The sequence below is a fragment of the Zonotrichia leucophrys genome, chromosome 1 (genome assembly GCF_028769735.1).
Source record: "Zonotrichia leucophrys gambelii isolate GWCS_2022_RI chromosome 1, RI_Zleu_2.0, whole genome shotgun sequence".
Classification (NCBI taxonomy): domain Eukaryota; kingdom Metazoa; phylum Chordata; class Aves; order Passeriformes; family Passerellidae; genus Zonotrichia; species Zonotrichia leucophrys.
The window spans coordinates 79,203,770-79,219,219 of NC_088169.1; the positions used below are offsets into that span (position 1 = coordinate 79,203,770).

Below are 15,450 nucleotides of genomic sequence, written 5' to 3' on the forward strand. Positions count from 1 at the left end.
TTTCTTAAGGCTTGATTTAAAATGCTGTTAATTACATGCTGGTGGTAGAACAAATCTGGGCAGATTTACAAAGCAGTGTATGAGCTAGAGCTCTGTTAACAATAATAACAGTCATTGTGATTTGACTGAATTTGTGTTTTCCTCAATATATTCCAAATTATAGTAAAAATCCCTGGCTTAAAATGAAGGTTTAACAGTGCAGCTTATCTTCTGCATGTATTTAAGTAAGATCCAGAAACATTGGAGACTGTTGAAAAGGTGCTTGGAATCAGCCATGAAAACAGGACAAAAGGGAAAGTGAGTACTGGAGTTTGGGCATGTGCTGGCAGCTTCAGGTTATCTGCACTTCACCCAAGCTGCCTGACACTGCCTTGAACAATTAAAATATACAGCTGGGCTAAAATTCATTTGAACTGCCCCTAGAATGAAAAAAGAAGCTAAAAGGTACCAGATCAACATGGGTTTGTCAGGCTAAGGACTCTGATATACTCTGGCAAATACCAAGGCATCACTTTCATAGGTCACCTCTGAGACTTCCATGCCCAGGGCAGGAGATTACCACCTCTGTAACACCTACAGTACCCCAGACAGGAATTTACCACCTCCATAACTCCTACCATGCCCTAGGCAGGTTAGGAGCTCCCTAGAGCTAACCTCTGCTCAGCTCTACCAGTCCACAATCCAGGATCCAGCAGACGCACATTTCTGTTGAATGACTAGACTAAAACCTGACTACTGCCAAGCTCTTAGAGCCCTAAGGCTGCAAACATATTTACTACAACACAGCAGGCACAAGGTAGGTTCTTGAACCACCTGCCTGGAGACCACTGTATAAATGCTTCTGCCTTCACTAGTCTCTACTCAGCAAATCAATATTACCTGCCAGTACCACACTGACAGCCTGTGGACCAGACACAAGCTAACCACTATTTCTTCCCATCCCCTGCATGATGCCATGAGCATAGAAGCAGGCATTGCCACCTAAACCATTCCTTTATTCAGCCCTTTGTAATGAAATGCAAATAGAAAACCTCAGGTTGCCTTTCAGCCAAAGAGTGTCAAGTGAATTATGTACAGATTAAAGATATGCTGGCTCCTGCAGCTACCCCAAAGGGACTGCTTCAAATACACCCAGATGGTGAGCAGGCTTTAGCCTAACGAACAAAGGAGCAGTTAAACTTAATGTGATCCTCTTCTTGCTGCTGAGTGCATCCATCCAAGGAAATCGAGTTTTTAACATGTTTCTAAACAGGGAGTCAGAATGGGCCATTTTGGTCAGGTACAAACCAGCAATGTCTTCAGCACTCACACATAGCACTTTAAATCTTCCAGACTCTAACCAGTGGTTTAGCCTGACAGAGAGTCTATCATTGTCATTTTACTGTCAATAAAAAACATTCAAAAACCACAGAGGTCAATTCTCCCTTCGTATTTCCAAGACAATGAATGGCACTTAGGTTAATTGCAAATATTAGAGAAAGGCTTTCTCTGCTCCCCACAAGACCCCTTGCATCCCGGCTCCCCTTGCCAGCCCTGGGGACGGAGCAGGTGGAAAATGAGGCTCTGAAGGGGAGCAGAGCTGCCCAAGATCCTGCCAACAGTCTGTGCCAGAGTCTGAACCTCTACCTAATCTGCCAGGGCAGAGGGTCAGCCTTCCTGTCATTGATGACCTGCCACTTAGGTAGTAAAGATCAGGTTCCTTTTACTCCCCATAAAACATTCTCCCTCTGTTGGTCACAGGGACAGAGATTTTAGGGGTCTGAAAGGTCAAAAGGGCCTGTTCTGACAGTTTTACCCAATCTGCTAGCATGCATAGACTTTCAACCAGTTACTGGATCCATACTTCCTGATTTGAAGGTCCTTAAGGAATACAACAAATTGAGACTTTCTTCACCCATAATGGAGAACTGATATTGTCACTCTTAGCTATAGGCAAAACTGAACATTATTTCCACTATGAATTTGTCCATTTTCAGCTTCCAACTGCTAGGTATTGCTCTGTCAGTTTAAAGAGCACCCTGTGCCTGGGATTTTGCTTCCTCTCTGAATACCTATTTTCACTATCAGGCTTATATGATTACTTATTGGGATTTTTGCACTTCTTGGGTCTCACAGTATGATAGGTTCTCTTCAGATCTCAAATAAAACCTGCAGCTCTAAATCCTGGTCAGTCAGTCTGCTTCCATCCAGATCAGCCAGATATTTTAAGATGTGAAGTCACCAAGTCCTGCATTGCTGTGTGCATCTCAAAAGCTGGTATTCTTTGGTGAGAAATGGGATGCACTAACACCACATGTCTCTATCACAGTCCCAGGCCAGTGAGTAGTCAGTTTTTTATTCAATTTTTCTGTTAAATACTACCATTACCTCAGCCACCAGCTAGGTGAATTTAATCTCCCTCCATGTTAAAGGCTTTGCTCTAGACACAAGTATGGTCTACTTTGCTTGCTTGTTTGGCTCAGTATTGTGTAACTACACATTTTCTCTATAAAAGGGCAAGTGCAAGGGAAACAGGAAGACCTAGCACCCTGTGGGTAGAAGAGAATCAGGACTTGGATGGAGAAAGGTCTAACTATGAGCCATGTGCATCCTCAGAGCACAGAAATATTGTCCATGCCTCACCTCCTCTTCCAGCTTGATAACCTTGGCTTGTGCATTGTTTAGGGCCTGGTCAAGGATTTCAATGTGCCTCCGCTGGTCCTCATTGGCTGAACGTAAAGCTGCCAGCTCCATCTCCAACTTTTCCTTCTCCTTCAAGTTCTCTCTGTCTGAAAGAAAGACAAGAACAAGAGCCACACCATGAGGACAGCTCACAGACCACACACCAGAGGAAAGCTGCCACCTCCCTGGAAGAACAGAAATTATGAAAAGCAGCAGCGAGCAGGGCCTTTACAACACAGTGCTGAGACACAGTGGGCAAGGAGCTCCTACTGGCAGGGCTCAGCCCCTCAGTGCCCAGCCTTACACCAGCAGCAGAGACCAGTGGCAGCTTGGGCTGCATCTGTACCAGCAGAGCTTGTGGCCCCCAGCACTACCTCAGAGCTTTCCATTCTGCTGAACTGCTAGCACATCCCCCAGAAACACTCTGGCTTGCACCAGGTACCCCTTTTTTACACAACACCCTGCATCAAGAGCTGCTGATAGCTGCCAGCTTCAATTCTGCCGCCTTCTGTGTTGGCCAAGAAACCTCAGCCCCACGGATGTGGGCTGTGCTGTGCCTCGAGCTTTTTATTTGCAAAGATGGAGATCGTGACGCACAGAAAATTTGAAGAAGCCGAATAGTAAACACAAATCTGTGCTGGACAGCCTGAAAATGGAAAGAGGGGAAAACAGGAACAAAGAATATGATAGGAGGCCTCTGTACAGGCTTCCTCTGCCCATGCAAAGAAAAGGGAGGCTGTGGGAGCCATTTCAGGCCTATGGGGCTCTGGGTGACCTTCCAGACCTGCAGGACTTAAGGATCCAGTGGCCAGTGCTCCCCTTCTATTAAGCATTAAGAGTGAGACTAAAGCACGCAGATAATCTCTGTGCTGAAAAATCATCCCTTTTTTGGGTAAGATTTAAAACAACATTAAAAAAATAAACAACCGGCTAAATTCAGTCTGCTCTGCTCACATCTTTGTCTCCAGCAACAAATTGCAGGCCCACCATTGACTTTGCTGGCAAACTGCCTGGGGAAATGCTTGGCTCCATCTGCTTCTGCCCTGACAGTGCTGAGAAGCCACTTCTGGGAGCACAAGTGTCACAGGCCAATCACTGGTTCCCTGATGTCAGAACACAAACAGTTAATGACTGGGGTGAGCAGGGGATCGAGGTTCCTTTCAGTCACATCTGAAATTTCAAAATCTGGCCTTTGTTCTGAATGACAACAAAAATAGATACTTGGAAGGCCTCCAGGAAGGAAAACTTCCTCCAAAAATTTATTTGGCATCAATTAAATGTTGTTTTCATTTTTGATTTTTTAAAACATAGCATTACATAATTTATTATTTTTTAACTGAAGTGAAAAGTTGTTTCAAAAACACTGAAACATGGGAAACCTGCCCCAAACATCCAGCCCACGCCACCCAAATGTGGCCACTCAAGCTGAAAGCCCAATCATCCACCTTCCCCCAAGCAGGGTCAGAAAACTTTTCATGGCCAAAGCCATTCCATTTTAGACCTGAACTACCCCCAGCAGAGCCACATTCTTCCTTAGTGTGAGGTGGGATGAGAACAGGTTTAATTCACACACTATCAGCAGGTGCCTGTAGCGAGGTGAGATGGACACAAGCTGAGCCATGTGTACAAGGCAAAAGTGGACGAGATGAGCCCAAACCCACCCACCTGTCCTCTCATTTATACCACCAGGAGGAACTCAGCACCTCATAAAAACTGCTGGTGCCAATACCATCATGCTGGTCACTGCAAAGCCCACAGGCAAAGCCCAGTGAGTGCTGTGGACACTGCACCACTGACTGCCACCATGAGCCATCTTGGGATGATGGTGGCCTTCCTCTTCCCTTGTTGGCATGGGATTTTAGGATTGAATGGCAGACCTCTTCCTTCAATGCGAAAATATTTACTTCAATCAGATTAGCCAGAAGGAACATTAGTATCTATTGTAGAAAAGTGTAAATCTGGGCAAATTATCAGGGAGCTAATGTCATTAGAGGGTGAGGAAGCTGGAAGATGAATGCTATTTCAGCGCTCCACTGCACCACCTCATGCTGGGACCACACACGCTCTGCTCTGGATTTGAAACCCGAGTTTCACGTTACACATGGGGATAACATAGCAAAACAGTGCTTGGGATCCTCATTTTCAATTTCCATTCATGGAAGTTGAAGTCCTCAGCCTACCCCGTTGCATTGTGCTTTCTATCCTGCCAAGAGGACTAATTATACACAAATACACAAAATAATCACCACTAGAAAGCTGGCAAGAAAAATTTCCTGAACAGCTCTCAACATTTCTCCATGTCAGCTTCATCCTGTAAAATTCTAGATGTACATTTTATAAGTTCTTTACTTGCATTAATTTTTAGTGATGAAGGACTTAGTTGAACTTATCTTAAATTCTCTTGAAGTGCAAACAAAGTATCCTTAAAGTCTTAAAACACTGTTTTACTGCACTACCCTTGCATACACCTTTTTAACTAAAGATCTCTAATTAATAACTATTTCTGTGTTCTGCTGGGTCACTGCCATACCCCATTACAGAATAGCTCCCAAAAGACTTCACTGTTGCAGCTCACAGTTGTAATCTCACAGCTTTCTACGGACTGACTCTGACTGTTGTACCTCCACACACTGTGGATATTACACTTGTATTCCAGCTGAGTAGAGGAAAGGTGATGAAGCGAGGAGGCTGCTTCAGTACTTCTCAAACAGGCTTTCTGACTTGTCAGGCTGGGCAAGTGCATCAAAAGTAGACAAGTCTTGAATCTGCTTTGAAATGGAAACTTTAGACAAAAAGATACAGGCACGAGATGACCCAGACTCAGTGTAACTCAGATGTGACTCCCACCTTAGCACACATCACATCTGAGTATCAACTTATTTGACCATCTCAATACATCCCAAGCTGATTTTTGCCTTGCTCTGATGCTGCAGAGTGGCAACATGGACATATTTTAAATACAGTCCTTGCTTCAAAATGACCACTGCTGGCAGAAGAAAATATATCAAGTTACAGCAGCTGGAGACTAATTTGGCTGCAGGAGATTTCCTGCGAACAAGAGTGGTTCCCACAGCACATCCCTTGCAGCACTCCCAATAACGTCTCTTATGCAGGTTTTCATTTCCCAGTGGTGGCTCTTCACTCACAGCTGTCAATTCCACAGATGCCTTCCAGTGACCATGCCTTTCCTCAGTGAAACCTGAGGGACTTCTTTAGCCTCTCATTACTCTTGCAGCTCCTGACATGGCAAGTGTGTGGAGGAGCTCTGTCATATGCCATCCCTGGTCACAGGCATACACCATGGCAGCTGCTGCCAGTCACCCTTGGACCAGCTGATGTACCAGGATGGGGCACAGGAGTCACCTCTCCTGCTCACCTAGATCAAGCTGTATCCCAGCCAACTCCAGCGACCCAACCTTCCCAAACAGCCATGGCTGTGAGACAGGGGACCAAGAGCAAGATGGGCCCTCATGCTCCAACAGCCTCCCCAGACTGACTGTCAGAAAGAATCTGAAAGGAGGACAGGACCTTGTTCTAACCTCTGATTGCCTGCTCCAAGGACCTTTCAGTAGCTGGTATCCATCCCATAATAATAAACAAAATAAATGAATTGGTATTTACACCAAGCAGCCAAACAGGAGAAGGTTTTCCACAGTTTTACTATATTCTCTACACATCAAATAGGGCCAGATTGCCAGCTATTTCCCTGCAGAAGAGCAGCAGAGCTACTGTCCATCTGCCCAATCCTCACTCAGTCCTCTGCAGCTGTGGTTTGATGCTGACAAAGCTGGGCCAAAGGAGGCCTGGAGCAGCAATACAGATTATTTCCTGATTATTTCTGGTCTGGAAATGGGAACATTTTTTTTGCCTCGGATATTTGGGACAGAGATATATGCACAAGTTCAGGGCACATGAACTGAACACTCCCACAAAGAGTACACACTGCTAAAACTGTCCATGTATCCCCACTAACACATGTGGAGCCATGTGGATGGGCACAATTCATCTCAGACACCTGAAAAAACAGTGCTCCCACAGTTCAGAAATCCCAAAAAAACACACAGAATCCTCACACTCCATCAAAATACATTTTTCCCAAGATATGAGGATAATAAGTTGCATTGTAAGCTTTCTCTCAGCCCCATGTCCTTGAAACCATCCTCAATCATCCTGCTTCTTCCTTTCCACAGCATCTCTCAGCCTCCTCCTAAGTGTCTCTTCTCTTGCCTGTATGGGCCTATATGCCTCCATCAGTCGCTGCTTCATGGCTTTCCTTAAAAAACCCTTTTCCCTGAAAAGACATCACGTAATTATCTTTTAACTAATATGGTGTGAGTATTTTCCAGCCCTGCCTAGCACTCAATTCTTAGAGGCATGTGGCCTGGCTTTGTCTATTATAATTGCAAAGAATAAGATTTTTTTGTCACCTGCAGTCTCCATCTCAGAGCACATGACTGCTCTGCACTGTTGCACTGCTAATGGAAAGCTCTGTGAGGAACTGAGAAATGATCCCTGAACATCCTTCCTTGCCAGATTTCTTTTTCTGGGAGTCTTTCTCAATACTGGAGTTTTACCATTAAAAAATTGCTATGCAGTATTACCAGCCTCAATAATCTTATCTTTCTTCAGCTCATCACCAGAGTGGCTTAAAAATGACAACTTTTAGCAAACTGTGGATGTTGGAGCCTTCTTATATAACTTGGGTCATATTTCCCTGCTGTCCTCCAAAAACATAGGGACTAGAAATCTGCTTTTGCTTTCCTAATGAAAATTTAGATTTGCATTTATTAACCTGCATTTACTTAATAACCTGCCACTCTTCGGAATAAAATCCAAACATCACCTTCACAACAAACCTCTTCTTCTAAAATGACTATTTCAATCTCAGTGTATTTAAAGCAGCTAAAACTCAGTTTCCTTCTTCTCAGTTTTCTGCCTGTGCATCCTATTAAAAGACATGAGGAAGATAAAAACTGTGCTTGCAAAAACCCCCAGGTGAGCAATGAAGTGCAGCCGAACCCCAGACACAGTCTGCCCCAGTGGAAGACTCAGACACACACGAACATCAGGGTATAAATGCAGTCAGCAAAAGAGGATTTCCAAGCAGAACCTTTTATGGACTCTGAGAGGGGTGCTTGTTAGGCAGACACCCTGATATCGAGGTCAGCACTGTGCATGTCCCAGCAGCCCAAATAACATGACTGAAGAGGACTTGCTTTACATGTGCCCATTTTTCTATTCTTGGAAGCACTCTGCATTGCATTAGTAACATTTAGCTCGCTGGCCTAGCCAGGAGACACTCCAAGCATCCAGACCTTCTTATGTGACAGGATCCAAAAAGCTATATTTGTTTGTAAGCTGTGAATTGATTGCAGCAATATGCTGAGTGCACAGCACAAAGTTGCACTGCTAGATATTTACCAGCAGAAGCACAGAGCATGTTTATGTACTGGAAAAGAACTCAAACCGAGTCCATCCCGGGGATTTAACTCCTCCTTGTAGCTAACAGCATATGGCAACACTGCCAGGTTGTCTCTATATGAAGAGAGCAGATCCCGGTCTCCAATTTCTACTGAGCAGCTTATCCCATCTGAACTCTTTCCGAGGATGACAAGATTTATACAGCAATACCCTTTCCTTAAGAGATCATCCCATTGCATTTGCAGCAGTATCTGCACACCTTTATGCCATTTGCTAATACGGCAAAGCTAACGTGTCATGGAAAAGATCCCCAGATTCTCTTCTGGTTTGTGCACACGTGTACCAAATGATCAGCTGTGCTGGCATCATCGCTGCTGGTGGGAGCCAGGAGAAGGCTCTCCAGCATTTGGAGCAGCTGCTGGACATTGCAGGGCTGGTGGTGAGACATGTTGAATAGTACCAAGCTCTGCAATGGAGGTAGATGGTTCTCCACTGCAGTTGCAGCTCATCTTCCTACAACGCATTGGGAATGGATGCTTCCATAGCAATAGAAGCCGCAAAATCTCTGTCACTTCAGCCCTTGGTAAAAAGCATGGTTGAGCTCTGCTCTTTCTGCTCTTAGCCAAACCGTGGCACTGACAACTAGGCAGCAGACCTCATTCTGAGCTTTTCCCAGCCAAGAGAAGAATCTGGCTTCTCTAAAAAGCATGCATCTTTAGAGATTATCTCTGCAAGCAACACTTCACAATTTCAGATAAATATTTATCAAAAATAAGCTAAGTTGTGTTACCATTAACTCCCACTGCTTGGTTCTGGTGCTCAGAGGGAAAAAACCCTACCCCAAACAATCCAGTCTGCAGCTTAAACAAGACTGTGTGATGACTTAGCTGAGTAAAACCAAGCCACAAGCAGAATAACAATTAATAGCAAAGTATTCACCTCCACTCCACTATGTATACATGTGTGCATGTATATATGCATATATATATACATATCTGCATCTTCCAAGCAGATCAGCACAGTACTCACTCTGAGTGGCATAAAGGCCCTCTGTTGCCTTATCCTCATGCCCATCGAAGTCTCGGCTGGCCAGCTGCCTATTGGCTGTCTCCAGTCGTTCTGCAAAAAAGAGGAAATACTTCAAGTATAAATATATGTATATAAAACTGTAGGCCAACCAAGAAAATAAGATGCATGCCAGCAGAGAAGTATAAATAGACTCTCTGAAGGAGGATATTAAAATGGAGGCTGACACATACATAAAAGATGAGGCCTTTGACCTCTTCCATGAAGCTGTGTTATTCAGATTCACAGAAACTGGAAGAAAGTCTCTGCCATTCACAGCTGACATGCCCAGGCAATCACGTCTCTACCCAGTCGTGTAAGGAGATGGCTGCTTTCCTGCAGTGAAGAGCTGCCCCTGGTGCAGCAAGACATCCTGGGGAACAGGAGCCCCCAGCCCAGTGACACCACTCCTTGAGGATGCCCTGGGAAAGAAGGCATTTTCTGGAGCCAAGGACAGCTTTCCCTGGAAAAGTCCTGCCTTCAGAAACTTCCCCCCTTCAAAAAGACAATGTGTCCCACTTACATCATTGCAAAAAACATGTCAGCTTGAAAAAGGCACCTCACTGCAGGAGCAGTGAGTACCCAAGTAGTTCCCATAGGCAACCTGGATGGGCGATAGTTACCCAACATATCCTCCATTTGCTTTCTCAAAAGGATACACCCTCAAATTTAAGTTTTTTAAAAAAGAGAAAACCTTTGATACTGGGCTACCAACCTGTGAAGGCACTGATCTTGGAGATTTATGGGTAACACAGCACTGTTCTACATTACAATTTGCTCTTTAGCTCTTTAGGAGTGGGCAGGTTTCTCAGTTTGAGACAACAGGATACTGTGACTGGTGGCCTTGCTGTCAAATCCATATTTTCAAGTGTTAAACACAAAGGCACCATCTGGAGCCGACTCTTACACTTTGCCAGAAGGTATTTTTGCCACCAGGAGGGTGACAGCAGTTTTGTCTAATGCCAATGAGGAAGGCCTTATTTCTCATGATGTGTATCTAAACATTGTGTGAAGCCACTCTGCTAAAGCCTGCTGCTCTGGAGCTTGTTAGTGAAACACCATGTCAACCAAAGGGGGAAAAAATACACAAGCAACTGTAACGTACCACGGAGATCCCTGTTGAAGTCATGAAGTCTCCTAATTTCTCCTTCGAGTTTGTTTCTCATCGCTTTGTCCAGGGACTCCCTCTTAGTGGTGGTCTTCACCAAACCTTCATAAGCTTCTGAAATCCTCTGAATCTCAATCTCAAACTGAAAGGAGAGTTCCTGTTAAAGCCCTGCAGGAATGTGTCCCGTTCCAGTATTTGCCCGGCACATTCCAATAACACAAGGGGTCAGGCAATGCTCATGTCCAGTGTCATGCCAGCCACCAACTCTGCAATGACCAATCTCCCTGGCAGACAATGGCATGAATCCCCAGAAATGCTGGTGGCTCCTGCACTGGGGACCCCCATAAACACCCTGTGAGGCAGCTCACCATGTCACAACACCCCAGGACACCCCACCAGCACCTCCCAAAAAAAGCTTGAGGTGGGCTAGACTTGATGGAACTGCTTGGTTGCCTTTGGTCTATGACCAAGGTGACTGCTTTAATGCCACCCAGGAGCAGAAAAAACAAGAAATGGTGTACTTATGTGGGCTGTATTCTCTCCTAGAAAAGGTGTAGGAGGCAACATTTATTGTTCAACCGGTCCCTGATCCAGAACTTATCTCTGAGCTCTGAATGCCACCAAAAGTATTTTAGGCTCAGCTCTGGCCTCCGGTCACTTTTAAACTACTATGATCCATTCCTTTCCATCCTTGACTGAAGACTGCTTTATACAAGAGAAACTCTCTGTAACAAACAGAACCAATTGTTTTGGGTTTTTAATCTTCTTATCCTCACCTTCTTGAAATCTGGCAAACTGCAGGCAAGGTATGCAGAGGAATCCCTTAGTGGTGAACTTGCATTTTAGGACCCGAGCCCAAAAGGCTGACAGAAGACTAGTCCTGAGTAGAGTTTTGCTGTTCAGCTCAATCCATCCAACTCTTTTAATAAGATAATATCATGTTAAGTGATACAGCTTTGGTTAAATTATTGCTGCAGAGATGATCAATGCTGATGTGGGAATCTGTTCCTGCATGCCTGGCCCTTGTGTTTGTGGAGAAGGGCTTGATAATGTGCACAGGCTGGAAAACCAAAAGACACACGCAGCCTCCCACGTACCTCTCTAAATCTGGTGCTTTTTTGGCCTCTTGAGTCATGGGTGGGACAGATTCAAGAGTTTTGAAGCCAGGGTGCAAGCTCACCTCCACTTGCTGAAGAGCTAGGTTCCTCTCAGTAAGCTTCAGGCATGATTTTCCAGCTGCAACACTTGCAGAATGAGAGCTCCAGAGACACTGGAGCTGTCACCCCTCTCTGGGTGTATAGGAACCCACAGTGAGGCTCCAGTAGCTTGGACCACTCTGTGGAGATACAGCCCGTGGGCAGGCAGCACCTCCAAACCATGCACCAAGGAAAGCCTGGCAGAGCCATGAAGGGGAAACCTGATTACCTTCCCCAGTTTCTGCTTCCAGCTTGTTCACAAGCACAAAAGCTGAAACAAGTGGGGACATTCAGACTAGCCATGAGAAAGCATTTCTTTACTGAGTGGGTGGTCAAACCCTGAAACAGGTTTCCCTAGAGAGGTGGTCAATGCCTCCAGCCTTTCAATGCTTTAGAGGCATATGAACAATGCCCTGAGCAAGATGCTTTAATTTGGTTCACTTTGAATTGTTCAGGGAGTTGGTGAGCCACTATCTGCAGGAGAAGATGCTTTCTCCAGACAGCTCCTACCACAGTAGAGCAGATTTGCCAGCACAAAAGTGGCTTTCCACAGCCTAACAGTCTGGCCCAATGCAGCTGGTTACCACAAGGGCTCTGCTTGGCCCTCTATATGCTGGTATTTCCCAAAACACATCACCACACCGCCTGCAGCCCTGGAGGCAAAAACTTCCTGTAGCAAGTGCTCCATCAGCACTGAACAAAATTAAAGGAGAGCAGAAGAACAGCCATAAATTGTGTTGGCGTTTCTCAACAGCTCTGGGATTTCCTTCTCCTTCTTCCATGGAGGAAAAAAAAAAACAATTCAGCATTTTCTCTGCCTGGTAGCTCCTGGAGCCAACCCACTCAAACAACCCACACATGTGGCACGGGGAAGAGCCAGCCCAGCCTAGCAATTAAACTTGAGCAGGTAACACTACTCAGAAAAGAGAAAATCATCCAAAAAGCTCAAAATTAAATGCACACAATTTCTCTTCCAACTTTTTTTAGGTAAGAAAAAAAGGCAACTCATCAAACAGCAGAGGGACTCATCAGCACCTTGTACCTCTCTAGAAAAAGGTCTGTTCACACACAACTGAGAATGTGACAACCCTCAGAACTGAGCTGTTTGTGCAAATGCCCAGGGAGTCCTACAAGTCAAGCTGACTTTCTCCAACTTCTTCCCCTATTCTGTAATGAATAAAAGTGATGGGAAGGTCGTCCTACCTAGAATAAAATTGTTATCCACAAACAAGTACTCATTCCTGACCTTTCCACTTGCAACAAGAGGGAAGAGTTTTCACATCCAAAGTACATAATTTAACTCAATCACATTTTCAGAGGCAATGTTTGTGGGAACTGAGGAAGACCTGCCCTGACCTTGTGTTCAAACACGGCAAAAGCAGCATGGGAGGGATACCATGTGTTAGAGATTTGGTTTCCTGAAGAAAGAATGCACTTGAGTATGTGTTTCACTTTAATAGTCTGCTTACATTCCCCCAAAGTCAATGGGACTCAAGTTCACACTTTATTGGCTGAAGTAAGACTTCAGCCCATGCTTGAATACCTTTCTGTTGGTGTCTGATGCAATACACTTGCAGGGCATCCAAGATAAAGAGAGAACCATTTCTAAGCATGAAAGATACCAGAATATTTATAGGGCATTACACTTAAATACCTTTTACTGAACAATGCAGCTTTTGTAAAATTAATAGCTGGAATATTTCTTTTTGCCCACAAAGGCCACAGGAAGTCAGTAATAAAGTTTTTGCAGATTTCTTCATGAATAGTTAACATTGCTGCAAAATTTTTTCTAACTAAGTTTAGGAAATTCTGGGAATAAACTCAGCTCATCTTGTTGCAGAGGAGGCAGAAAGGACAGCAGCCACAAAATACTTGGTCTTTTTCCTAATCTGTTTGAACAGATTGTCACAAATTTCTCCCAAAGCTAAGGACAAGCTTCTCCCTAAGGTGGGACATGGTCTCTGAGAGCTGCTTCTTCTTCTCTGAAGGGTGTCTCCCTGATCCACACAGCATACAAAAAAAATTGAGCTCCCATACAGACTCCTAAATTCAGAGAGAAAAGACCTGCAGTCTAAGCTCATTTGTGTATAAGCGGTGGGAAGACATAAATGAAATACTAGTACACGGTCCTAAGTAAGTTATTTGGTCTGAGCTCTTAGGACCCAAAGTCAGCAGATCTGGGGAGCATCTCTGATTTGCCGTCAGTGAGCCTCAGTTTTAAGCAACTTCTACTGCATTAGATACAACTCTTCATCTTCTCACCCCAGGCAGTGCGCAAGACATCACCCTCCTGCACTGAAAAAACCTGCATATTTATAGAAAAGAGCATGCAGGATCTCTTAGAAAAATGGGTTTCAAGTAAAATCTTTATCAAATGGTCCTTTCAGATAAGGGGACAGTGCTTTTAGAACCAACATGTTCAAATGGATGTCTAACATCAGTTCTTAGAAACTCAAGGAGCAGTAACTGAAAGCCTCTAAGACAACCCAGTTCATCAATTTCATGGATGGAAATTGGTGAACAATGGACAACCCCACTGGCGGCTGTTACACTTCCAAAGAGTGTGGAGCAACACACGAGCTTGTTGTGGTGGACGAGACTGCCTGGGACAAATAAGAACGTGCTCTTCACATGGTTCTCACCTGCATCTCTAACCCCTGTGCAGATGATGCAGGACCCTGCTGCACCAGGAACATACTGCCCATGGGAGACTTCCAGGGAAAGCTCCAGTGAGGCCAGCATGGAAGATGGAAGGGGAAAATACCCAGTTGAGAGATATCTGATGGACTCCTCTGTTTCATTCTAAAGACAGTAGAGCCCACAAGGCTCTACTGTGAGACCACCATGGACAGGCAGTAGTTAGAAGTGGCCAGTGGAGCATCCCCACTGCAGTGATGCAACTATGAAGAACAGTGTCCAAAGGCAGAAGCACCAAGATGTTATCCTGGCCAGGGATAACCATCCCAATCTCTAGACCTACCTTCTGCAGCTTGTCTGCCTTCTCGTAGTAGCCCTCCAGCTCCTGCCGCAGCACGTGGTTCTCCTCGGAGAGCATCTCCACCATCTGCTGCGCCCGCTCCACGATGGCAAAGGCGTCGGGTGTCAGCTGCTGGCCCGGCAGCGTCGGGGTCTGGGCAGCCACGGGGGCCGGCAGCGGGGGCAAGGAGCCTGGGAGCAGAGGGCCAGCGGTGGCCTGAGAGGACATGGGGCTGTGCTGCTGGGCCGGCGGCGGCGGGAAGGGCGGCGGGCATTGTCGGCTGTGGGAAAACACATATGGGGGAAGTGTCAGAGCCGCAAGCCCTCAAAATGCTTACAGGAGCTTTCACCCAGTGACTGCATGGTTTATTAATAGTGTTCTAACTGGAAAATCACGACTCCTAAATGCCAACAATCGCAGCGGTGACTGGGTAAATTGCCTTCTTGCCTACTCTTGACAGTGACGTACACATCTGGTATGAGTGCATAAAGGAAGCACTGACTCAAAACCAGCATTTTTGCCTAGGTGTGCAGCTAATACTTCAGCAGCCACCAGCCTCTTCCTGCCTCCCCTTCCCACCAACACCATGGCTGAGAAGCATAAGCTGGCAGGCTTGAAGAAAACACAAGGGATGCATTACTCACCCTTCGAACACCACTCCCCGCCCAGAGCAAGACCAGTGGATCAGCTGAGTTGGGAGGCAAGAGGAAGTGATGCGAGCAAAGCAGCATCCCTGAGTGGCTATAGCAAGTAGAAGAGGAAGTGCTGCTGCAGAACTGCTGGAGGCAGCCCCATTCAATCACAGTGAGCCATGAAAGCCATCCTCCAGTAGGAGACCTCATTGTGTCACTCCCCCATTAAAGGCATCTATCACTCACCAGACTCATATCAGGGAAAAATAAGCAGTGAGCTGGTAGTGGATCTGCTTGTGAGCTAGGCTTGCTGTCAGCAGGCAGCTCTTTAATATACCCGAATCATAATTTGCAGTGGCTGGAAGATAATCCAGAAGGATGTCTCAGCAG

At 45.5% G+C, this 15,450-nt stretch overlaps 1 protein-coding gene across 3 annotated transcripts in view; it reads right to left on the bottom strand.

Moving 5' to 3' along the window:
- The window catches only part of AMOTL1 (angiomotin like 1), a 54,432-nt gene that overhangs the window by 14,962 nt on the left and 24,020 nt on the right, over positions 1–15,450 (bottom strand). For all 3 annotated transcript variants that reach the window (XM_064718776.1, XM_064718783.1, XM_064718795.1), the window contains 4 exons: positions 14,432–14,708; positions 10,253–10,397; positions 9,112–9,201; positions 2,623–2,768 (listed from right to left, as the gene is read on the bottom strand). In XM_064718776.1, coding sequence (XP_064574846.1) covers positions 2,623–2,768; positions 9,112–9,201; positions 10,253–10,397; positions 14,432–14,708 — 658 coding nt within the window. The remainder of the gene's footprint in view (positions 1–2,622; positions 2,769–9,111; positions 9,202–10,252; positions 10,398–14,431; positions 14,709–15,450) is intronic.